This window comes from Peromyscus californicus, unplaced genomic scaffold (genome assembly GCF_007827085.1).
Source record: "Peromyscus californicus insignis strain IS unplaced genomic scaffold, ASM782708v3 Scaffold_7__1_contigs__length_154581171, whole genome shotgun sequence".
Taxonomy (NCBI): Eukaryota; Metazoa; Chordata; class Mammalia; order Rodentia; family Cricetidae; genus Peromyscus; species Peromyscus californicus.
In genome coordinates, this window is record NW_026294595.1 from 66,529,111 (window position 1) to 66,555,624 (window position 26,514).

Sequence of the window (26,514 nt, forward strand, 5' to 3'; positions counted from 1 at the left end):
CACACATCAAAAGATTTTATCTTGTGCCTACTATATGGCAGGTCCTTTACTGGATACTGAGAATACATCACTAAGCAAGATACTGTCCTTTTCCCAGAGACCTTAGGAGTGGGTGGGACTTTCAACAAGTTAGCAGGGATTAGGATGTAGGGAAAGACACACGGAGAAGAGGCACGAGGGAGTTTTCAGTACTTTAGAATCTGACAGCTGAATTCCTGGGTTCTGACTGGATACACTGACACACACCTGTAATAATCCCAGCACTTAGGCCAGCCTGGTCTCCAAAGCGAGTTCCAGGAAAGGTGCAAAGCTACACAGAGAAACCCTGTCTCGAAAAAAAAAAAAAAAATAATCCCAGCACTTGAGAAGTAGAAGTTGGGGAACCAATGAGTTCTCCATGAGACCTAGTACCAAAATGGGGGGAAAGTAGATTTCAGAGACTAAGTACAGAGCTCAATGGTAGAAACTTGCCTAGTATGTGCAAGGCTCTGAGTTCAATTTCAGCATTGCTTTAAAAATTGTTTTTAGGGGTTGGGGATTTAGGTCAGTGGTAGAGCGCTTGCCTAGCAAGCACAAGGCCCTGGGTTTGGTCCTCAGCTGGGGGGGGGGGGATAAAAAAAGTTTTGGAGCCAGGTGGTAGTGGCACATGCATTTAATCCCAGCACTTGGGAGGCAGAGACAGGCAGATCTTTGTGAGTTCAAGGCCAGCCAGGTCTACAGAGTGAGATCCAGGACAGGCACCAAAACTACACTGAAAAATCCTGTCTTGAAAAAACAAACAAAAAAATTGTTTTTTGAACCAGGTGTAGTGACTTAGGCCTGTAATACCAGCTCCTGAAGAGACCAAGACAGAAGGATCACAAGTTCAAGGCAAGTCTGAGTAACTTAGAAAGACCCTTCTCAATAATGGAGAAAAGGGTCCTGGAGAGATGGCACAGAAGTTCTGAGTGCTTGCTGCTCTTGCAGAGGATGAGGACTCAGTTCCCAGCACCCACATCAGGCAGCTCACAACCATCTATAGCTCCAGAGGACCTAATGCCCTCTTCTGGTCTCCACAGACACCAGTACATACATGGCATACATTTATACAGATATATATTACAACTGAGCTAATTATATATATATATATATATATATATATATATTCCAAAATAAAGCTGTTTTTTAAGTTGGGCAGTGGTGGTGCACACCTTTAATCCCAGCACTCGGAAGGCAGAAGCAGGCAGATTTCTTGAGTTCAAGGTCAGCTTTTTCCATAGTGTGAGTTCTAGGACAGCCCAGACTACACAGAGAAACCCTGTCTAGAAAAACAAAACAAACAGCTTTTTAAAAAACATTGAGAAAAAGGCTAGGATTATTATAAATCCTCAGTTGTAGGATGCTTGTCTGGCATACTCAAAGTCTTAAGTTCAATTCCTAGTCTCTCTCTCTCTCTCTCTCTCTCTCTCTCTCTCTCTCACACACACACACACACACACACACACACACACACACACACACACACATACACACACACACACGGGTTTTGATACAATAGTGGCTGGTTCTTAGTAGAACTGACAGAAAATGAGCCTTCCTTGTAGAGAATGCTACCCTGTGATTAACAATAATACAGTAAGTACAGTGAGCTCCAACTGGACTACCCCAGGAACCGACCCCTCCAGAATACAACCATCAGATCAACATCGAGGACTACTTAGTGTCTAATGTGACTGTCAGAAGCACAAGCTTTGAAGTCTGTTTAAATTCCAGCTCCACTCCAGCCCCTAAACCTGAAACTTTGTGAGAGACATGACTCCATAATTGGAAAATTCTATACTATGAAACTGGTTTCATACAAACACATTAACAAATGCTACATAAAGGTCAATGAGAAGCCTCAGTGGATAAAGGTGTTTGCACCTCAAACTTGCAACCTAAATTTGATTTCCAGAGTTCACAGTAGAAGACAACAGACAACTCCCAAGGTTGTCTATGACCTTCACATGTGTCATGAATACACTTGCCCACTCACACACACACAGACACATGCACATACCTTCAGGCTGTATGTGTAAGCGCACATATGAAACATGAATAAATTTCATGTTTACACTGGGATACCATCTCTAAGATATCTCGTTATGTATGTGCACATATTCCAAAATCAGAAAGCAAAAAACACCCTGAAATCCAAAGCACTTGTGTTCCCAAGCATTTGTGAGAACTCTAAACTGTGTGAGTTACTCAGTTGGCCAGAAACTCAGTTTCTGATCTGCACACTGAGGTACAGACACCTGCAGCCTATGGTGGCTTTAGCTCTGGATGGGAGACTCAAAAGCACCTGGCATGTAGTGGACACGGAATAAACATTAGTTCTCTTTGGAGTTGCTACTCACTTGTGCTTTGCCTTCCTTTTGTGTTATCCTCATGGGTTAACATGCATGAACAAAGATCCCAAGACTAATATGTACTCACTATTCCCACAGTGTTCACAAGGAAAACTTAGCGAGGATGTATTCATTTATTTTAGACACAGTTAAGTGGAAGAGAAAAAGGCACCTCCCTGGATCCACCACTGACCAGCTTGGTTCTACCTAAGAATAAGGAAACAATTCAGGTACTGCACCTCATTTGTACATACACATGCCAGTGGTTAATTTTAGTTAATTTTCTTGTTTGTCTGTCTGTCTGTGTGTGTGTTGTCTTGCTTTGTATGAGACAGGTTCTAAACCTATAGCCTCTGCTAGCCTAGAACTTGTTATACAGGCCTGGCTGGTCTCATAGACTTGTGACCATCTCACTGCCTCTGTCTCCCAAGTGCTAAAATTATAGGTGTGCACCCACTTAATTAATTTTCATATATATTGTGTGATTTGGATGAGTGGTGCTGTTGTCCACTCAGACCTGTTCTGCCCAGATGAACATCTAAGGAAGTTTGTACCCTCAGGCTCCAACCACCTGGCCACTCTGGAGCATGGCTCCCAAGATAGGACAGGGCTAGCAACGGCCCACCCAGAACTAAAATCTGGGTATCAAGAATTTAATTTCAAGTTGGGCTGTGGTGGTGCATGCCTTTAATCTCAGCACTCGGGAGGCAGAGCCAAGCAGATTACTGTGAGTTCGAGGCTAGCCTGGTCTACAGAGCGAGATCCAGGACAGGCACCAAAACTACACTGAGAAACCCTGTCTTGAAAAAAAAATGTTTTTTGAACCTGGTGTAGTGACTTAGGCCTGTAATACCAGCTCCTGAAGAGACCAAGACAGAAGGATCACAAGTTCAAGGCAAGTCTGAGTAACTTAGAAAAGCCCTTCTCAAACTAGGGAGAAGGGTCCTGGAAAGATGGCTCAGCAGTTCTGAGTGCTTGCTGCTCTTGCAGAGGATGAGGACTCAGTTCCCAGCACCCACATCAGGCAGCTCACAACCATCTATAGCTCCAGAGGACCTAATGCCCTCTTCTGGTCTCCTCGGGCACCGGTACATACATGGCATACATTTATACAGATATATATTACAACTGAGCCAATAATCATAATATATATATATATATATATATATATATATATATATATATATATATATATATTCCAAAATAAAGCTGTTTTTTAAGTTGGGCAGTGGTGGTGCACACCTTTAATCCCAGCACTCGGGAGGCAGAAGCAGGCAGATTTCTTGAGTTTGAGGCCAGCTTTTTCCATAGTGTGAGTTCTAGGACAGCCCAGACTACACAGAGAAACCCTGTCTAGAAAAACAAAACAAACAAACAGCTTTTTAAAAAACATTGAGAAAAAGGCTAGGATTATTATAAATCCTCAGTTGTAGGATGCTTGTCTGGCATGCTCAAAGTCTTAAGTTCAATTCCTAGTCTCTCTCTCTCTCTCTCTCTCTCTCTCTCTCTCTCTCTCTCTCTCTCTCTCTTTCACACACACACACACACACACACACACACACACACACACACACACACACGGGTTTTGATACAATAGTGGCTGGTTCTTAGTAGAACTGACAGAAAATGAGCCTTCCTTGTGGAGAATGCTACCCTGTGATTAACAATAATACAGTAGGTACAGTGAGCTCCAACTGGACTACCCCAGGAACCGCCCCCCTCCAGAATACAACCATCAGATCAACATCGAGGACTACTTAGTGTCTAATGTAACTGTCAGAAGCACAAGCTTTGAAGTCTGTTCAAATTCCAGCTCCACTCCAGCCCCTAAACCTGAAACTTTGTGAGAGACATGACTCCATAATTGGAAAATTCTATACTATGAAACTGGTTTCATACAAACACATTAACAAATGCTACATAAAGGTCAGTGAGAAGCCTCAGTGGATAAAGGTGTTTGCACCTCAAACTTGCAACCTAAATTTGATTTCCAGAGTTCACAGTAGAAGACAACAGACAACTCCCAAGGTTGTCTATGACCTCCACATGTGTCATGAACACACATGCCCACTCACTCACATGCATATACATGCACAGTAATAATAGACAATTAAACATTTTAATGATACAAAATTATCTCCAGGCAAGGGCTGAGAGATGGTTCAGTGGGCAAAGTGCTGTGGGCAAAGTGCTGTGCGCAAATGTGAGGACCTTATCATGGATCCACAGCCCCCACATAAAGCCAGATATTGTAGTATACTGTAATCTCAGTGGAGGAGGCAGACAGGAAGTGTGGGGTGTTTTCCCACCAACCCCACAGTTCCTCAGAGTTTCCTTAGTGTGAGCAGCAGGAAATATTAGATAGAAAGATTTATATTGCGGAGATAAACAGATAGAAAATAAAGGATAGCCTCGAGAGGGCCTGGAACCTATTCCAACGGGCCCCGACTGTCTCTGCCCCAGGGTATTTATAGAGACGCCAAGGGGTGGAGCAAAAGACCTCCTCCCCCAGCACAGCCAAGTGCAGACCATCCCAGACACCTGCACTCAGGCCCGTGGTCCTAATCATCCTCTATGTGGACATGCTGGGTAAAGCCACGAGGAACCCGAAAACGGGCTCCCACAGGTCCCCCTTTCTTAATATATAACAAATAACTAATTATTAATGGCTCACAGCAATCTCCATAGCTGTTTAACCTCCCAGTATGGGAGTAGAGGATGATAAAGATGGCATTTCTCTTTTGAATTAGGTCCAAGGTGACTACAGCAGTCTTAGCTGCCTCAAGCCCTTTCTAAACCAAAAACTCTTAAGGTGACTACAAACTTACAGAATCCCTTAGCTTCATCATTACCATTAACAGGTTAACATAAATATCGCTATACATAGTCACAATTCTCCCAGTCTTACAACACAAAGCAAACCAACACAAAGCAAACACTTTTTTTTTTTTTTTTTTTTTTTTTTTGGTTTTTTGAGACAGGGTTTCTCTGTGTAGCTTTGCGCCTTTCCTGGATCTCGCTCTGTAGCCCAGGCTGGCCTCGAACTCACAGAGATCCGCCTGGCTCTGCCTCCCGAGTGCTGGGATTAAAGGCGTGCGCCACCACCGCCCGGCACAAAGCAAACTCTTAACAGAACCATTTGAATTAGCATTTATGGTGCTATATATAGTTAACAATTTTCTCCGTCTTACAACTTTAACTCAATCATTTGAATTTTCTTGCTAACAACACAGGAAAAATTTCCATGTGTTCACATCAAACTTAAATATTTCCTTAACTCCACAAAACCAGGGTGCATTAATATCAATAGGTTAAACATAATTTCTGCAAACATTATTCAACCTCATAACTCCTCCTTTTCTTTATAATTTTTTAAACAAAATCTCAAACCTAGTTAGAGGACCCCAAACTTATACAATTCCTACAAACCCATATTGAAAAGCAATATTCTCAATCTAACCATTAACACATTTTGAAAACTTTTAGTAAAACATCCAAAGGAACTTTTATAATAAAACTCTTTACACTTTAAATTTTAATATACCCATTTGCATTTCTTACTAACAAAACATAACATTAATCCACTCAAATAACAAGAAAATATTTTTTAAATTAAATAGACTAAGGAATATTAACTCTCCCTTTTTTATGTAATTTTTTAAGCAAAGTCTCAAGCCTAGTTAGAAAATCCAAACTTTTCTGTTTAAACAGTGCCATTTGTAACACAAACCCAGTTCCATAAGTAACTCCATTTTTACATAAACTGTTCCAAGATCATTACTATAAGTAAACTCAAGCTGTCCCATTGCAATGAAATCTATTGTTCATTTCATTAAGTCCCAAAATTCAAATGATAAATTCTGGTACTAGCCTTCCAAATATGAAGAAATCCACAACCAAAATCTTTTCGTAGTTTTATCTCATTATTTTAAGTTCAAAAAGTTCAAAAAAAGTAAATTCTGGTATCAGGCTTTCACTTCCAAATATGAAGAAACGATTTACAACCAAAACTTTTTGCAGTTAACAATTTTAGTTCAAACAAGTGTCTCTGCAACTTTTGTTCTCACAGACAGAAACCTTTCTAGGTACAGTAGTATTCTAAACTGCACCGTTTTTGATGTTAGCTCAGGTTTTTGTGTTGCATTGATTTTCCACAGATCTCAGCTGCTTGTTGCGCTGGTTCTGGCGTCCGCCATTCTTAGCGGCTTCTGGAGCTTTTAAACCCTCAGACTGCCTACTTTGCAGTCTACTAGGACACTATCTTCTGTGTCTCAGATTCTTTTACCATATAGATTAAGCTAAGCATAGATTCACAATCAACATTTACACTTTTTCACAAACTCACATATAACATGTGCTTAAGCATAAACTCACACTCAACATTTACACATTTTTACAAACTCACATATAACATATTAACATCTACTTATTTATATACTTATCTTATTTCTTATTTAAACTTACATTTACAACTAGTATCTTTCTTACAAGCTTATCACTACATGTCTTTTTTTTTTTTTCCGAGACAGGGTTTCTCTGTGTAGCTTTGCGCCTTTCCTGGATCTCGCTCTGTAGACCAGGCTGGCCTCGAACTCAGAGATCCGCCTGCCTCTGCCTCCCGAGTGCTGGGACTAAAGGCGTGCGCCACCACCGCCCGGCTACATGTCTTAAGACTACCTTAGATACTTCTTGCAAGCTTATATTCTTAAAGGAACTCTATGGATCTATTTTACAAACTTATATAGGGCTAGCATTAGCATATATTTAACTTAGCAAACACCTAAAGATTTCTTAATACAGAGATCTAACAAGACAAAATTTCTACAAACTCACATATCTTATTTTCATCTTTTTCTACTTCTTACTCTTAATTATCACTATCTCTATTAGAAAGATTCTCTTAACTAGACAGGAAATATGTACATCATTTCTAAAGTTTAGAGTTTATAGTCAGCTTTGCTATACAATACTGGGATTTAGTGAGTGTTGTCGTTATAGAGTTGTGGAACTTGTTGCTAGGGGACTGTAACTGTCTTGGGACAAAGCCACACTCCAAAGTTGCCAGTTCTCTCAGCCGTTCCGGAACCGGCAGAGATGCACTGTCAGCGGTAGACAGTTTTTAACTAGAGGCTGTCCCTTCACCCAAATTCATAATAGTTCCCCTAAGTACTTCAATTCAGACAAACGTTCCTATTACAGCAGTACTTTTGGTTTGTTCTACCGAAAAACTTCACTTCACACTGAGCGTGAAATTACCGTATTTAGCTGCTGTAAAGCTCTTCGCCAAATGCTGCACAGCTATTAGGTGATATAAAGTATTTTTCTAAAGGAGCTACTAAGGCCAAAAGCGGCACAGCTGCGAACTCTGTTTCCTCACTGTTTGCATTAACCAGTGACAAAACTTCAGAAATACTAATCGAGCCACTTTCATTCTGGTTCCTTTATAGGAACGTCATTGGAGCTGACCTTCCTTAGTTCCACGCTCCTTACCAGACGCTCCGGTAACCACCGAGCTTCATTCTCCTCTTGTGAAAAAACACAAACACATCCTCGACCCCATATTAACACAGGATCGGGACCCTTCCATAATCCCGAGCAGGGATCTTTCCATTTCACTTGAGCAAAAGTCGCTTGGGTGCCACTGTGCCAAAATCTATCTGCGGCAGACTGCTCATGGACATCCATATTCAAAAAGTTCAGAACAAAAAGAGCATGATTTAATGCATTATGTGGTGATTGAGGGTAAATTTCTTCCTTTTTTATTTTTATTTTTTGAAGTTGTATTTTAAGACCTCTATGAGCCCTTTCTACAATACCTTGTCCCTGAGGATTATAAGGAATACCTGTTTTATGTATGATTTCCCTTTGGGTACAAAATTGTTGAAATGCCTTACTATTATATCCAGAACCATTATCAGTTTTTTTGTTTGTTTGTTTGGGGTTTTTTTGTGTTTTTTTTTTTTTTGGTTTTTTTTGTGTGTGTGTGTTTTTTGGTTTTTTCAAGACAGGGTTTCTCTGTGTAGCTTTGCGCCTTTCCTGGAACTCACTCTGTAGCCCAGGCTGGCCTCGAACTCACAGAGATCCATCTGCCTGGTTCTGCCTCCCAAGTGCTGGGATTAAAGGTGCTATTATCAGTTTTAATAATTTTTGGTATACCCATATATGAAAAACACTTCAAGCAGTGCATAATTACATGTCTTGTAGCTTCCCCAGGTTGTGCACTGGCCATTAAAAATCCTGAATAAGCCGGGCGGTGGTGGCGCACGCCTTTAGTCCCAGCACTCGGGAGGCAGAGGCAGGCAGATCTCTGTGAGTTCCAGGCCAGCCTGGTCTACAGAGCGAGATCCAGGAAAGGTGCAAAGCTACACAGAGAAACCCTGTCTCGAAAAAACCAAAAAAAAAAAAAAAAAATCCTGAATAAGTGTCAATGGTCACGTGTACATATCTTAATTTGCCAAATTCTACAATATGTGTAACATCCATTTACCATAGATGATTGGGAAGAAGACCTCGAGGGTTTACCCCTAAGTGAGGGGTAGGAAAATATTTTGGACATACCCCACATCATTTAACTATTTGACGAGCTGCTTCTTTAGTAAGACTGAATTGCTTTCTTAAACTTTTGCTATTTTGATGAAGAGCATGTGACTGTTGAGCCATTTCCACTTGGGATAATGCTCAGCCATTGCATTACTCAGCTAAAGGACCTGGAAGATTAGAGTGAGCTCTAACATGGCCCACAAAGCATGGCAGCTTTCTTTTGTGGAATAGTGTCTTGAATTTGTTGAAACATTTTGACTTGATTGTTAAGTTCCAATATTTTCACCAAAACTGTTACTATTCAAAGGAGTCAAGAACATAGATGTTCTTTCATGAAACGTATCCTTCATTAGCTTACTCTGAGAAAAAGCACTTTCAGGATTTAGTATTTTCATTTCATTAGCTTTAACTCCTGATATTAGCAGCTGTGATATTTAGCATTGATTTCTTATAAGGAACTTTCAGGTAAAGCAACTCTTTTGTAAGACAGCTAGAATTTCTGAAGTTTGTTCCCATCTATAAAGCAGTCATTTCTTTTTGAATGCCTGTTTCCTTGACTCCTTATTAGATTTGCAAAGGAATTACTCATTGCAGGCACTTTGTTTAAAAGGCAAAGAACTTTTTTAATTTCAACACAAGTTTCTTCATATCTAAGACAACGTTCAGTGTATAAACTGCTTCCCCTTGTTTTAAGGATTTTAAAGTGGCTTATTTGCTCTTATAGGTAGCTTTTTGTCATCCAACTACTATAAAAAACTTTGCACAGCTATTAGGGTAAATAAGGCATTTTACCAAACCGTGAAGAACCTAGTTCCATATCCTTTCAATTTTCATTGGAACTGACACAAACTCTTAGACGATTTTCCTCCTTATTCTTTTAAAAGCTGTATTTTAAGTTTACCATGAACGTATTTTCGAGCTGACAAAATTGTTTCAGGGCAATGTCGCCATATTTAGTGGAAAAACTACCTTTCCCAGAATGCATTTCCCTTATATCAATCCCTTATTGCAAGTTAGCTTTTGGACTTCATTTCCCATAGTTCTTTTTGGGTCTGAGAGTCAACTTCTAAGTTCTTTTTTTTACCAGACTTGCTTACAAATTCTTGCCCGATAGGTTTGAACATAGTTTTTTGCTTTGGCAACGGGAGATTTGAACAAGCATTTTACATTTTCAGCTTTGGCACGTTGGGAGATTTCTATTCTCTCCTCAGCTGGCTTTAACAGGTGTTTCTCCTTCATTTGACACTGGCCCCAAATCAGAACTGCACCTGCCTCGTTAGCTGGCATTGAGGCTGGCATTTCTGATAGCAACTTTCCTCGGGGCTCGTGTTTGTCTTAGCCAGTCAGTAAAAAAAGAGATCATTTACAACAGCTTTTCCAGAGCTCTTTCAGAGAGATTTTCTCCCACTGATCTATCTCATTTTGCTTGTTCCTTCCCCCCAGATGCAGAGCTTCAGGTATCTGTCTGCGGCTCTGTTCCTCTGCTAGCTGCTTTTGGAGGTAGGGGCTTTTTTTCTCCCCCCCGAATCTGCCTCAAATTCTAGCAGCTTTTTCAGGTCATATGTTTTCTAGGGAGGATTATGTCCCTTCTGTGTCTTCAGAGTCTTTCTCCCTGACAGTATCCAGTTTGGTCTCAGTTTATCCCCTCTACCCCAGAAACAGTTTCCGACACTACAGTGGCGGCTTTCCCTGCTCCTGAAGGTAGGGGCTTTTTGTCCGTTTCTGTTTTCGGGGTCTGTGTGGTTTGCATACAGACTGAAAATCTAACTAGGGAGGTTTTTGCCATCTCTAAACTCCCATTAGGACAGGTGTTTGCTTCATCAGGCCTTCATCCTGCCCAGTCCCCCAGTGGGTTGGGTTTGCTTGTCTGGGTGCTCAAGGACAGAGCTTATACCAGAGGCAATCACCCCTCAGGGCTACACTCCTCCTCATCTCACAGGAGTTAGTTGAAACAAAGCTTTTATCAAAGAGGTGCTTTCTCTGACAGAAAAGAAAGCTTTACTCCTGGATAGTTCTGTTTTGCCCTGGCTGGGCTCTTTCCCCAGACAGCGTTCTGACTCAGCAGCATGACTGCTTCAGACACAGTTCAGCTTTACTGTTGTCCCAGAAAGGTCCTTTCTCTGATAGGAAAGCTTTTCTCAGATTTCTTTTTGCAGCTGTGGACCTATCAACCCGGGACTTGTAGGAAAGTGGACAACTGTGCCGTTCCCACCGGCTTTAGCTTTGCTCATTAGCAATCTTCCCCTGGGTCCTGCACCTTCCTGCCTCAGCTCTGTGCTCCAGGAAGTTTACAACTGCAGGAACCCTAGTATCCCCGAAATGCACCCCAACTCAGAGATGCTGGCCAGTCACCTCTGGGTTTTTTCTCAGAAGAGAGGATACCATGCTAACAGTTTGCATTGCTTCAGGGGATCTTTGCATTAGGACGATTAGGAGCACCTTTTCATTCTGAACCGCTCAAACAAAACCCTTGATGTCTCAGCTGGGCTGTAACTGAAAAGCTTGCCTTTTTTGCTTTTCTCAGGTAAAGTTTCCGGCCCTTTTGGGCTCTCTGTAGCTCTTAACCCACACTCTCCCAAGCGTTTCCCTCAGGGTACTCTGACCCACTGTCTTTTACTAGCTTGAAGAGACAGAGCTTAGAAGAGGTTTTTAGGAACTTGTCCCTGCCTCCTGCATTGCAGGGAGGATTTTTAAAGCTTGAAAGAACTTGGAGAGGTTTTGCTGTCTTAAGAGGTTTGTTGTTTTCCCTTAGAGCTAATCTCAGGTGGTCCCCATACTAATATCTTCAGGTGATTCTAATTTTTGTCCTTCTGAGAAAGTGCTAAAAGGCTTTAGTTTTTACGTTTTTTAAGAGAGCTTTTGAGAAAGATTAAAGCTTTTTAGAGAGATTTTTTCCTCCAAATTTTCCAAGAAAAGCTTTTTAGTTTAAAAGAAAGACTTTTTCCCCCAAGAGAGAAAGACCAACTTTTCCCAAAACTTCTGAACTTTAAACTTTTTGGCTTTTTACACCCCCATTTTTGCCTCAGTGAGAAATCACTTTCTCCTGCCACTTGGACTTAGCATTTCAGCTGTCCCCAGGTCAAAAGCTTCCATAGGAAACTTTTTCTTCCCCATAAGCTCAGAGCAGAGCTTTTTTACTACCCGTAAAGCCCAAAGAAAGATTTTTTTCCCCCAGTTTGCGTTCATAGCCCCCAAAGTTATAAAATTGAAGAGTTTTTCTGTCTAGTTGCCTTACTTATTTTTTCTACATGATCTTACACTTCTAAGTTTTTCCTAAACTATATTACTGCACTATACCTTATACTTATTTTTCACAGATAGAAATTGAGAAAGGGATAGAAGATAGAAAATTTTGACAGAAGAGAATTTTGCGCTGCAGCATCGGACATCTTTTCAGTCCGTTTTCCTTTTCTGTCGAGGATAAAACCCCTGGCCCTCAAAAATATATATATTTCAGCCTGGTCTACCAAGTGAGTTCCAGGAAAGTCTCAAAGCTACACAGAGAAACCCTGTCTCGAAAAACCAAAAAAAAAAAAATATATATATATATATGTATATATATATATTTTTTTTTCCATAACACTGGCATGCCTTTCCCCTGGCAGGGCTGACCCACACTTTCACCAAAAACTCTAATAAAACTATTATTTTTCTTTATCTCTAGTCCCTATTACTTTGTCTTTAGTCCCCCCTTTTTTTCTTTAGTCCCTGTTCGTTTGTCTTAGTCCCCCCTTTTTTGTCTTTAGTCCCCCCTTTTTTCTTTTTTCTTTAGTCCCTGTTCATGGCGCCATTCTGTGGGGTGTTTACCCACCAACCCCACAGTTCCCCAGACTTTCCTTAGTGTGAGCAGCAGGAAATATTAGATAGAAAGATTTATATTGCGGAGATAAACAGATAGAAAATACAGGAAAGCCTCGAGAGGGCCTGGAACCTTTTCCAACGGGCCCCGACTGTCTCTGCCCCAGGGTTTTTATAGAGACGCCAAGGGGTGGAGCAAAAGACCTCCTCCCCCAGCACAGCCAAGTGCAGACCACCCCAGACACCTGCACTGAGGCCTGTGGTCCTAATCATCCTCTATGTGGACATGCTGGGTAAAGCTATGAGGAACCCGAAAACAGGCTCGCACAAGGAAGATCCCAGGGTCTTGTTGGCCAGCCAGCCACATGCTAACATACACATACACCACACATAATACATATACAAAAATACCTTCAGGCTGTATGTGTAAGCGCACACATGAAACATGAATAAATTTCATGTTTACACTGGGATTCCATCTCTAAGATATCTCGTTATGTATGTGCACATATTCCAAAATCAGAAAGCACAAAAAACCCTGAAATCCAAAGCACTTGTGCTCCCAAGCATTTCTGAGAACTCTAAACTGTGTGAGTTACTCAGTCGGCCAGGAACTCAGTTTCTGATCTGCACACTGAGGTGCAGAAACCTGCAGCCTATGGTGGCTTTAGCTCTGGATGGGAGACTCAAAAGCACCTGGCATGTAGTGGACACGGAATAAACATTAGTTCTCTTTGGAGTTATTACTCACGTGTGCTTTGCCTTCCTTTTGTGTTGCGTTATCCTCATGGACTAACATGCATGAACAAAAATCCCAAGACTAATGTGTACTCACTATTCCCACAGTGTTCACAAGGAAAACTTAGCGAGGATGTATTCATTTATTTTAGACACAGTTAAGTGGAAGAGACAAAGGCACCTCCCTGGAACCACCACTGACCAGCCTGGTTCTACCTAAGAATAAGGAAACAATTCAGGTACTGCAACTCATTTGTACATACACATGCCAGTGGTTAATTTTAGTTAATTTTCTTGTGTGTCTGTCTCTGTGTGTGTTGTCTTGCTTTGTATGAGACAGGTTCTAAACCTATAGCCTCTGCTAGCCTAGAACTTGTTATACAGGCCTGGCTGGTCTCATAGACTTGTGACCATCTCACTGCCTCTGCCTCCCAAGTGCTAAAATTATAGGTGTGCACCCACTTAATTAATTTTCATATATATTGTGTGATTTGGATGAGTGGTGCTGTTGTCCACTCAGACCTGTTCTACCCAGATGAACATCTAAGGAAGTTTGTACCCTCAGGCTCCAACCACCTGGCCACTCTGGAGCATGGCTCCCAAGATAGGACAGGGCTAGCAATGGCCCACCCAGAACTAAAATCTGGGTATCAAGAATTTAATTTCAAGTTGGGCTGTGGTGGTGCATGCCTTTAATCTCAGCGCTCGGGAGGCAGAACCAAGCAGATTACTGTGAGTTCGAGGCTAGCCTGGTCTATAGAGCGAGATCCAGCACAGGCACCAAAACTACACTGAGAAACCCTGTCTTGAAAAAAAAAATGTTTTTTGAACCTGGTGTAGTGACTTAGGCCTGTAATACCAGCTCCTGAAGAGACCAAGACAGAAGGATCACAAGTTCAAGGCAAGTCTGAGTAACTTAGAAAAACCCTTCTCAAACTAGGGAGAAAAGGGTCCTGGAAAGATGGCTCAGCAGTTCTGAGTGCTTGCTGCTCTTGCAGAGGATGAGGACTCAGTTCCCAGCACCCACATCAGGCAGCTCACAACCATCTATAGCTCCAGAGGACCTAATGCCCTCTTCTGGTCTCCTCAGGCACCGGTACATACATGGCATACATTTATACAGATATATATTACAACTGAGCCAATAAACATATTATATATATATATTCCAAAATAAAGCTGTTTTTTAAGTTGGGCAGTGGTGGTGCACACCTTTAATCCCAGCACTCGGGAGGCAGAAGCAGGCAGATTTCTTGAGTTTGAGGCCAGCTTTTTCCATAGTGTGAGTTCTAGGACAGCCCAGACTACACAGAGAAACCCTGTCTAGAAAAACAAAACAAACAGCTTTTTAAAAAACATTGAGAAAAAGGCTAGGATTATTATAAATCCTCAGTTGTAGGATGCTTATCTGGCATGCTCAAAGTCTTAAGTTCAATTCCTAGTCTCTCTCTCTCTCTCTCTCTCTCTCTCTCTCTCTCTCTCTCTCTCTCTCTCTCTCTCTCTCTCACACACACACACACACACACACACACACACACACGGGTTTTGATACAATAGTGGCTGGTTCTTAGTAGAACTGACAGAAAATGAGCCTTCCTTGTGGAGAATGCTACCCTGTGATTAACAATAATACAGTAAGTACAGTGAGCTCCAACTGGACTACCCCAGGAACCGCCCCCCTCCAGAATACAACCATCAGATCAACATCGAGGACTACTTAATGTCTAATGTGACTGTCAGAAGCACAAGCTTTGAGGTCTGTTCAAATTCCAGCTCCACTCCAGCCCCTAAACCTGAAACTTTGTGAGAGACATGACTCCATAATTGGAAAATTCTATACTATGAAACTGGTTTCATATAAACACATTAACAAATGCTACATAAAGGTCAATGAGAAGCCTCAGTGGATAAAGGTGTTTGCACCTCAAACTTGCAACCTAAATTTGATTTCCAGAGTTCACAGTAGAAGACAACAGACAACTCCCAAGGTTGTCTATGACCTTCACATGTGTCATGAATACACTTGCCCACTCACACACACACAGACACATGCACATACCTTCAGGCTGTATGTGTAAGTGCACATATGAAACATGAATAAATTTCATGTTTACACTGGGATACCATCTCTAAGATATCTCGTTATGTATGTGCACATATTCCAAAATCAGAAAGCAGAAAAAAAAACCCTGAAATCCAAAGCACTTTTGTTCCCAAGCATTTCTGAGAACTCTAAACTGTGTGAGTTACTCAGTCGGCCAGGAACTCAGTTTCTGATCTGCACACTGAGGTGCAGAAACCTGCAGCTTATGGTGGCTTTAGCTCTGGATGGGAGACTCAAAAGCACCTGGCATGTAGTGGACATGGAATAAACATCAGTTCTCTTCGGAGTTGCTACTCACGTGTGCTTTGCCTTCCTTTTGTGTTGTGTTATCCTCATGGGCTAACATGCATGAACAAAAATCCCAAGACTAATGTGTACTCACTATTCCCACAGTGTTCACAAGGAAAACTTAGCGAGGATGTATTCATTTATTTTAGACACAGTTAAGTGGAAGAGACAAAGGCACCTCCCTGGAACCACCACTGATCAGCCTGGTTCTACCTAAGAATAAGGAAACAATTCAGGTACTGCAACTCATTTGTACATACACATGCCAGTGGTTAATTTTAGTTAATTTTCTTGTGTGTCTGTGTTTGTGTGTGTGTGTGTGTGTGTGTGTGTGTGTGTGTGTGTTTTGTCTTGTTTTGTATGAGACAGGTTCTAAACCTATAGCCTCTGCTAGCCTAGAACTTGTTATACAGGCCTGGCTGGTCTCATAGACTTGTGACCATCTCACTGCCTCTGCCTCCCAAGTGCTAAAATTATAGGTGTGCACCCACTTAATTAATTTTCATATATATTGTGTGATTTGGATGAGTGGTGCTGTTGTCCACTCAGACCTGTTCTACCCAGATGAACATCTAAGGAAGTTTGTACCCTCAGGCTCCAACCACCTGGCCACTCTGGAGCATGGCTCCCAAGATAGGACAGGGCTAACAACAGCCCACCCAGAACTAAAATCTGGGTATCAAGAATTTAATTTCAAGCTCGGCAGTGGTTGCACATGCCTTTAATCTCAGCACTCGGGAGGCAGAGCCAGCTGGATCTCTGTGAGTTCGAGGCCAGCCTGGTCTACAAAGTGAGACCCAGGACAGGCACCAAAACTGCACTCAGAAACTCTGTCTCAAAAAAAACAAAGACAACAAAAAGAAAAAAAAAGAATTTAATTTCAACAAGCTGAGTGTAGTCTCACATGCCATTAGTCCCAGCACCTGGGAGGCAGACATAGGTGGATCTCTCTGTGAGTTTGAGGCCAGCCTAGTCTACCTAGTGAGTACAGGACAGCCATGACTGCGTAGAGAGACTCTGTCTCAAAAAACCAAAAAAAATATAAGAAACAAAACCCCCAAATAACAATTATGGTGTTGAGAGATGGCTTAGCAGTTATAAGCATTTGTTCCTCTTCCAGAGGACCTGAATTCTCTACCCAGCATCCACATGGTGGCTCACAACCGTCCATTCCAGTGGATCTGACATCTTCTGATGCACAAAACACTAAAACATTCATTTTATTTTTATTTATTATATAAAAATATTTTATTACAGATAAAATAAAAATATTATCTTTTAGCCGGGTTGTGGTGGTTCACACCTTTAATCCCAGCACTCGGGAGGCAGAGGCAGGTGGATCTCTGTGAGTTCAAAGCCAGCCTGGTCTACAGAGCGAGTTCTAGGACAGCCAGGACTGTTACACAGAGAAACTCTGTCTTGAAAAACCAAAAAAATAAAAATGAAGTTCTCTTTTTGTAAATAATGAAGTCAATCTAAAGAAAGTTGTAGCAGACTAGTGAGTGATGACCTTGTTCTTGTTCCTCACTCAGTACGTAAGGCTTCAGGCCTATAGGTGACAGAACCATGTGTACAACTAAAACCCTCTGGTTAGACTGTAACGTGAAAGCCATGCTGTTAACAGCAGGGAGCGGGATGGATGCCAGGCAGCCCTTGACAATTACTTCATCCTCTTGAGTGTTTCTGTGGAGTCTTCCTAATGGGAGTACAGTCTAACCCCCAGAGTGTGTCAGGCAGCAGAGCCGGAAGTGCGGGACCGCCATCTTGACACACTAGGTGTCTCTTCCTTTGTGTAATGCTGGTAGACAGCTTATAAAACAGTCTCTCCACTTCCTGGATCCACTGAAATGTCGCCCACAGACTTCTGCTGGGCTGAGAAACCTGACCAAGTGTTTGATTCACCTCTTTCCCATAGCGTTGTTGACCATTTTGATATTCTGGAAGGAAATGCAAATATCTCTAACTCCTGTCTCGTGTAGCCAACCTCAACCCTAACTCTAACTTAGAAACTGCAACAGAAAGTGAATTCAACTCTTTTATCTCATTTGTGCAGAGTAAGAAGCCAGGCTTTACAGCATCATGCTCTCCAAAGAGAAGCACAAACTCCGGCCTAGGGCCAGCTCCAGATGTCAAGGCAAACTGGCCTAGGACTAGGTACCCTGCCACGAGGAAAGACCGCAGCGCCGTGGCGGCGGTGTACCCATCCCTGCACATTTACACATACCCGTAGTGCACTTTTGCTCCGACACACAGGTGCCTCCCTCAGAGGTTTTTGGGTACTTTTATTGGTTTTTGTTTTGTTTCACATGCAGTGTTGGGAACCAGACCTAGGGCACTAAGCATACTAGGGCATAAAGGCGAGTGCTTTACCATTGACCTGTGTGTCCAGCTCCCCTGCAATGGTTGTGGGTTATACACACTGTATAAGAAGAAATCTATAAATGGAATGGAAACTCGGTTCACGGTGTACTGTGTTGTGCGTTCACCACACACTGGCCTGCGCTCTGTCCTTCCACTGTGCACATATCCTCAGATGCATACCTCATGAATTCAGTAATTTTCTCCTCAGATGAGATTATAGTTTGATGTGTAGAAAAGCCTTTATTGAAATCTGAAGCATATATACTCATGAAAAGACAGCACATACATACCTCATTTTTAACCAATAGGTGTTCCCTCTGAAGTTAGATGCAAATCAGTTTTTAAAAGATCAAACTGTTCTAAATGTGTTTTGGGAATGCACCATATGAAAAAGTCTTGTGTCAGTTTCCAAATGGCAAAATGACCTGTCAAACTGTGGTATATCAGGTTTGCTCCAAGTGAGGTATTCCTTCACAGAAAAAACAATTACATGTATTACTCATAATTTAATGTTGCATACATTATGTTCAACAAGGTTATGTAAATTTTTAACTCAATGATTAAAATTCTTTCTCTCTGGTTATTTGTTCCTTGATTATTTTACTACATAATCTTATGTGAACAGATCTACACATCAGCCATTTATTTTCTGTGATTCCTCACGAGGACCAATCACAGTCTTCCAGCTACAAGTCACATCAGAATTCAGAGTCACAGTGAAGAACAGTCACTCAGGTTGGCACGGGGCTCATGCCTATAATCCCAGCACTCGGGAGGCAGAAACCGTGAGTTCAAGGCCAGTCTGCTCTACATCCCAAGTTCTAGGCCAGCCAGGGTTATAAAGTAAGACCTTGTCCATTAAAAAAAAAAAGGGTTACTCCAAGCTAGGTATGGTGGCTCATGTGTAACTCCAGCACTTGAGACAGGAGAGTTGCTGTGAGTTATTGAGTTACAGAATGAGATTTAGTCTCAAATAATAAATAAATAAAATAAAAAGGGAGCCAGGCGGTGGTGGCTCACACCTTTAATCCCAGTACTCTGAGGCAGAGGTAGGCAGGTCTCTGTGAGTTCAAGGCCAGCCTGGGATACAAAGTGAGATCCAGGACAGTCAGGGCTGTCTCGAAAAACAAAAAAAGAAAGGAAAAGGGGAAATGGAGGTAGAGAGGATGACTTCTGTTCACGCAGGTCCACTCCTGCTTTTACTTTCCTTTTGTCCTGTCACACTAGATGAAAAGTCTCCTAGCACACTTTCATTTGTATATGTATGTGTGGATACATGTTCATGTATGTGTTATATGTTCGTATGTGTGTGAATATTTCATCCATGTGTGTACATGTTTATGCATGTGTTCACATGTGCATACATGTCTGTGTGTATGCATGTTCATGTATGTGTGTATGTGGAGGACCTGTCTCCAGTCCTCCTTAAAAAGCCTTCCTTTTAGGGCTGCATGGCCAATGGGAGTACTGTTACCACCTGGTGGCAGCATACCCTTTCTTGTTTTGTTTGTTTGTTTGTTATTCAATGTGTGTGCACAGCGCACATGTGGAAGTCAGAGGACAGCTTGCGAGAGTTAGTCTTCTCATCCGACCACGTGGGTCCTGAACATCAAACCCAGGTCGTGAGGCTTGGCAATAGGTCCTTAAACCATCGATGAGCTGTCTCGCCAGCCCCTTCTGGTCTTGGAGAGAGAGGTGATGTGATCACTGTCATGCCCAGATCTCGGGGACCCCCAAAAGACCACCACAGAGACCAAATCCTGTATGTAAAAGCAAAGAGACTTTATTTCAAGCTCCGGGGCTTGGTCTCTCTGTCTGTCCAACTCAACGTGAGAGCAGAGAGCTCTGAGCCCAAGCAGGGTGGGATTTTTATCATAGCAGAGGTTGGAGTGAGGGGATTTCCATGGTTCAGGACCCTGATTGGCTGACAATTGTCTAGGGGTATCTGTAAAACAAAAAATAGGTGTGTGCTAGACTTAAGGACATCTGGCCACCTTATCTAATGGTTGGAATGTTAGGTATTTCCTCATGCCTGGGTGGATCCTTGGGTGGTATCAGCTTGAGGCTTTCCTGGATCTGGATGCTGCCTGCCAGTAAGCCTGTCTCAGAAGCCATTTCTAGGTCCCTAAGCCTGTCATGGCTGCTGTGTGGTCAAGCTATTTTGGGGTCCCTTTACATTCCTCCTTTACAAGTACCAATGACAGGACCTAATTATGGGTCCTGCCTGTTCATAGGTTCAAGGGGATGGTATTGGGACCTAAGAACCATTAGCTGAACAGCACTGACCTGCTCTCGAATAAAGACAATCAGTCTATTAATAAGACAAGGGCCAAGTGTAAGCAGAAGGAGCAAAGTCATTAAGGGGCTGGCTAAGGCAGACACCAGGGTGCTTAACCAAGGAGACCAACTGAACAGATTTTCATACTGTCCAGATTCCGAGCATACATTTTGCTCTCTATCATTAATCTGTTTTCTTAACAAGGCCATTGAATCTCTAATTATCCCAGAATGATTGACATAGAAACAATATTCTTCCCCCAGAGCAACACATAAGCCTCCTTGTTGCATGAAGAGGAGGTCCAGACCTCTTTGATTTTGTAAGGCAACCTCAGCCAGGGAATCTAAAGAGGTCTCTAATTTAAGTATAGACTGTTCTGTTTTTAAGATCTGAATCGATGACTAACTGTAGGGCCTGGTAGTTTTTATCCTGGAGAATTAAGGCTGAGGTGCCCACCCCACCACCACCACCCCCATTGCCCCAGCTATGCCCAGCCCTACCACGGGAGAGAGTAAGACAGCTGTTGATCCTATGGCCCGTGTTGCCCTGGTAGGAATAGGGGATAAGGCCAATTCCATTTGGGTCTCTTTATAATATTTTATGTTGGGGAACAATTGGACTATCACACAAAAACCTTGTCCTTTGTTAAGGACTGGTCCATGGATGCAGGGAGTGAGTGCCAAAGTGCAAGCCCACCATCCAGCAGAGGCCAAATAAACAGTATTGTTTTATATGGTGATGGTCTGATTACATGCATCTGCTGGTGCTTGCTTTCCAGGGGGCGCCACACAAGTTCCTGTACCCTTTACCTGCTGTAACGAAATCTTTCCCGTTTTCCCCAAGGCCAGGATGCTGGGGAGACTGAGGTGTAATCACTGGCTATTGTAATACCAGTATAGAAAGGGGGTTGTGCATTTAGACAAAGCCAGCATTCTTTAGTCAAGTCAGGTTTAGAGGCATTTATCACCTGGAAGGTTTTAGAAACGAAGTCCCGTAAAGGATGTTGGCTGTATGAAGATTCTTGACCCTGAGGGGTGGTTCCCAAGTGGACTACTGGTGTCTGGTTCCCTCCTGGGGGTCTGGTAGCAGGAGCCTCCTGAGGTACCAGGACTGGATTATGTCCTATTGCCACTGGAGGGGGTTGTCTGAACCTCTAATCTGATGGTGAAGAGGACCCCTGGGATCGGCCCAAGGTAAGGTCCAGGGCCATCACAGACTTGGATACCCCAGGTCTTGCCAGTGGTCCATTCCTCTGTCTGAATTTGTTTTCCCCTATCAGTAAATTCTATCCTGAGGGGGTTACATTTTTGATTTCCATAGGACCCGCAACTGCTGTCATATATACCTCATCGGACTGAGATCAAATCGTCTCTTATCGGTGGTGTCCACCAGATAGGTCCAGTACTCACACATTTCCAAGAGGCACAGAAGTAAGATTCGGCTCCCCCTACACTGCTGACGCCAGGACTTTTCCGTCTTGTGTCCCGGGCAGACATAAAAACTTTTTTCTCTCAGCTGGCGCTGATCTTGGTTGAACAGAAATAAATCCTGTATCTTAAATTCTAGAGGTGGAAACCAGGTCCCAGGTGGAGCTCTAGCTGATTCTTGTTTGAGGATTTCTCCAGAGGACGTGTCAGTGACAGTCCAAGTGAGTCTTTCAGGTTGATGTGGATCAGCAGGAAGCGTGGGGTGGCAAAGGATGAGCAGTGCCAGCAAGAACAGGATCTTCATGATGGAGGTTGACGGCGAAGTTTGAGCTTGAGCGGGTTATCCTGATGCTCAATCTTCCAGCCTGAGGAGTCTCTTTCTTGTGGCAGTTCTGGAGGGTTCTCTATCTCTGGACCTGCCAGCCGGGTGTGGGTGTGAGGAATCCAGGTGGCCATGCCTTCCACCTTTAGGGCTGTTGGAGTTGTCAGGATCACAATATACGGCCCCTTCCAGCGCGGCTCAAGGGTCTCCCTTCGATGTCTCTTCACGTAGACCCAGTCTCCAGGCTGAAACTTATGTGGCACAGGTGGCAGAGCCGTCTCATAAACGGCCCTCAGGTGAGACCATATGTCCTTATGCGCGAGAGCCACAGCCTTGAGGGAAGCAGCCACGTTAACATCATCAAACTCCGCAAAAAGCTCCGATTTTAAGTTAGGCAAAATAGGAGGGGGCCTCCCAAACATTTGATTTCAAAGGGAGTTAGCCCCAAGGTATAAGGTAAGTTACGAACCCTATAAAGGGCAAAGGGGAGGTGAGCCACCCAGTAACTGCCAGTTTCCATGGTTAATTTGGTAAGGGTGTCTTTTAGGGTCCTATTCATGTACTCGACCTGACCAGAACTTTGGGGCCTATAAGCACAATGTAATTTCCAATTCACCCCCAATGCCCTTACCAGGAGCTGTGTTACCTGAGAGATGAACGCGGGTCTGTTGTCTAAACTCAAGAGGGTAGGGATACCATACCTCGGAAAGATGTCCTCAATTAGCTTTTTGGCGACTGTCTGAGCAGTCTCCTGCTTCGTGGGGAAGGCCTCTACCCTTTCAGAAAATGAATCTATAAATACTAAAAGATACTTGTAACCATATTTGCCAGGTTTCACCTCAGTGAAGTCTATCTCCCAGTGGGAAACGGGTTTGGTGCCTCTAAGTCTAGTTCCAGGATTTTTGGGTTGGTTGTCTGCATTGGTGAGTCGGCAGGCCAGGCATTTCTCCGCTGTTTGCCTGGTCTTGTGTTGAAGGTCAAAGATTTTTAAATGGGACTGCCTTATCAGATCTTCTGTTTTCCGGGTGCCGAGGTGGGTAGAACAGTGAATGTGACAAAGGAGGGCTTCAGCCAACTTCTCCGGCATGATGAGTCTTCCACTGCCAGTCATCCACCAGCTCACTGGCCCTTGGGGCTGCTGTGCCCTTGGTAAGCACTGTATCAAGCACAGGTCAGCAGGGGTATAGGTTGGATTCTTGGGGAGGTCCGGTGGTCCTGGGTCTGGTAGCGTCAGGGCCAGGATGTCCGTTGTTTGTTCGGCAGCTTTCTCCGCTGCCCGATCTGCCCTCTGGTTCCCTCTAGTTGTTGGGATATCAGTTTTTTGATGCCCAGGACAATGGATAATGGCCAATTTGGTTGGCATCCATAAAGCTGCCAGCAAATCTAAACTCTCCTGTTTGTTTTTGATGAACATGGGCTGTGGCAAAGGCATTCCCACACATTTAGCCTCTTTCCCTTTGCCATCTCCTGCACCTTAATCAAGGCTATCAGCTCAGCTCTCTGGGCGGAAGTCCCAGATGGGAGGGCCATTGCCCAAACAGTGCCCTTTTCTGACACCACCGCCGCCCCTGCGTACCTTTTGCCATCTCGTATAAAGCTGCTCCCATCCGTATACCATGTGAGGTCATTATCCAGCAAGGGCTGGTCTCGTAGGTCTTTTCTCAGTCCATGTACCTGGGTCAGGATTCCTTCACAGTCATGTAGTGGGGCATCCAGCTCCGGATCGGGGAGCAGGAATGCAGGGTTTAAGGCCGCACTTGGAAGAAACTGGATATGAGGGGGATTAAGGAGGAGGCTTTGGTAGTGAGCCATTCCAGCGTTGCTCAGCCGTCAGTCAGGCAGTTGTTTGAGCGCTCCTTCAATGGCGTGAGGGGTGGCCTATTCCAAGGTCCTAGAGTTTGAGTAAGGACACCTTTTGCTATGCCTTTTCTTTCATCTATGTAGTGAAAGGATTTGGTTATATCTCCAATCCCAGTGCAGGTGCCGAGAGGAGGGCCTTTTTTATCTTTTTGAACGCCTTGTCCTCAGCCTCAGTCCAATGAAAGGGCCGGGTTTCTTTTGTTGCCTCATACAGTGGTTTAGCTAGTTCAGCAAAACTGGGGATTTGAGAGACGGCAGAAGCCAGCTGACCTGAGGAATTCTCTAACCTCCCTCCTGGAAGTGGGGGCAGGTATTTTGAGCACAGTCTCTTTGCGTGCTTCCGAGAGCCAACGCTGACCCCCTTGGAGGACATATCCTAGATACGTCACTTTAGCTTGGCAAATTTGGGCCTTTTTAGCTGGTGCCTGATATCCCAGGCTCCCCAAGGCAGTAAGCAAATCGCCAGTGCTTACCTTACAGTCTTCTTCAGTGTCAGCTGCTATCAGGAGATCATCCACATACTGCAGCAGAGTGACCTGCGGATGCCCCCTCCAGTATTCCCCGAGGTCCTCATGTAGGGCCTCGTCAAAGATGGTTGGGGAGTTTTTGAACACTTGGGGCAGCCTAGTCCAAGTCAGTTGTCCATTGTATCCCTTCTCAGGGTCGTGCCATTCAAAGGCAAACAAGGGCTGGCTCTTTGGGGCTAAAGGCAGGCTGAAGAAAGCATCTTTAAGATCCAGTACCATATACCAGGCCCGCGTGGGAGGAAGTGAGCTCCAAAGGGTGTATGGATTCGGTACAGTGGGGTGTACATCCATAACCCTGCGATTGACCTCCCTACGATCCTGCACGGGCTGGTAATCATTTGAGTTTGGCTTTTTAACAGGGAGCAGGGGAGTATTCCAGGCTGACTGGCAAGGGATTAAAATTCCCAGTTCCATGAGGCGCCTGATGTGAGGGTGATTCCCTCCTTTGCCTCCTAGGACATGGGGTATTGCCGCACCTGGGTGGGGGTGGCATCAGGCTTAAGCTCAGTTAGTATTGGGGCTCAATGTTTTGCCAAGCCCAATGCCCCAGTCTCTGTGAATGCCTCTGCATACTGGGCTAGCCATGTGGTCATGTCCTGAGGGGCGGGTGGCAACTCTGGGTGTGATCTATATTCATCTTCAAGCTGGAGGGTGAGGACTTGGATCGGCTGGCCCTCCAGATTTGTAATTGAGACTCCATTCTTATTGAAAGTGATCTGAGCCCCAACTTTAGTAAGTAAGCCTCTTCCTAATAAGGGATAGGGGCAGTTAGGTATGACCAGGAATGAGTGGGATACCTGGCCTGTTACGAGATCCACTGTTCTTTGGATAGTCCATGAATATTGGCTAATACCTGTGGCTCCCTGCACCCAAGACTTTTTCTGAGAAAGGTTTCCTTGGGGTTTGATTAAGACCAAATGTTGAGTGCCAGTATCTACTACAAAATCCCTAAGTTTCCCCTCCACTCTGAGTGTTACCCTGGGCTTGGGGAGGGGGTCCAAACCCTATCTCCCCAGTCACTGAAATCGCCCAATTCTGCAACCAGCACACAGTGGGAATCTTGCACTGGGTCATAATCCGTGCACCTGGAGTTTTTAGGGCATTCTTTAGCCCAATGTCCCATTTCCCTGCAGTAAGCACATTGGTCTTTCCTCAGCCCTGGGAACTCCCTTGGGCAGGGGTCCTTACCTTGGCCTCTGGCTAGGTGTCTCAGTTGGCACTCCTTCTCATCTGGATCTCCTGCAGTGGCTGCTAGGAGGATTCTTGCCATATTTTGGGTCTGCTTTGCATTCTGTGATGCCATGACCCTCATCTGTTTTTCTTCCAGGGTTTCTCGGTTGTTGTACACTTTCTGAGCTACAGCTAACAGCTCCTGGATGCTCTCTTCTGCAAGCCCATCTATCTTTTGTAACTTGTGTCTAATGTCAGGCGCGGCCTGATTAACAAAGGCCATGACCACTGCCAATCTATTCACCTGGGCCTCAGGATCCATAGGAGAGTATGCCCTAAAGGCCTCCATACTCCGTCCTAAGAAGGCCAATATACTACTGATTTTGGCCAAATTGGTGGGCCGATGGTGGCCGCACAGAGACCCCCCATTAGAACCTGTCGGTAGACCCGGAGCCTCTCCTTACCTTCTGCCAAGTCGAAATTCCAATTAGGATGGGTCAGAGGGAAGCCTTGGTCTATTAAGGCCGGGCTGACACTTGGGTTTCCATCAGGTCCCGGAACCAATTTTCGGGCTTCTATTAGAATTCTCTCTTTTTCTTCTGCAAAATCTGCAAAAGCTGCTGGCAGTCTTCCCACGTGGGATGGTGGGTAAATATAACGGAATCTAAAAGGTTAATAAGGGCCCTCAGAATGTCTCAGAAATTGTTGTTTTGGTTTTTCCAATTATAAAGA

The 26,514-nt window shown here is 43.8% G+C and overlaps 1 protein-coding gene across 10 annotated transcripts in view; it reads left to right on the forward strand.

The window, feature by feature from the left end:
* Positions 1-26,048, forward strand: part of Agbl2 (AGBL carboxypeptidase 2) — a 64,318-nt gene extending 38,270 nt beyond the window's left edge. For 6 of the 10 annotated variants that reach the window (XM_052724164.1, XM_052724175.1, XM_052724167.1 and 3 more), the window contains 4 exons: positions 2,513-2,599; positions 13,598-13,684; positions 15,987-16,073; positions 17,891-18,779. In XM_052724164.1, the coding sequence (XP_052580124.1) occupies positions 2,513-2,599; positions 13,598-13,684; positions 15,987-16,073; positions 17,891-18,067 (438 nt within the window). In that variant the 3' untranslated portion in view covers positions 18,068-18,779. Of the gene's footprint in view, positions 1-2,512; positions 2,600-7,816; positions 8,205-13,597; positions 13,685-15,986; positions 16,074-17,890; positions 18,780-21,796; positions 21,911-25,939 lie in introns of those variants that run through there. The other 4 variants (XM_052724169.1, XM_052724166.1, XM_052724172.1 and 1 more) reach the window with 4 other exon arrangements.
* The last annotated feature ends 466 nt before the right edge of the window (positions 26,049-26,514 follow it).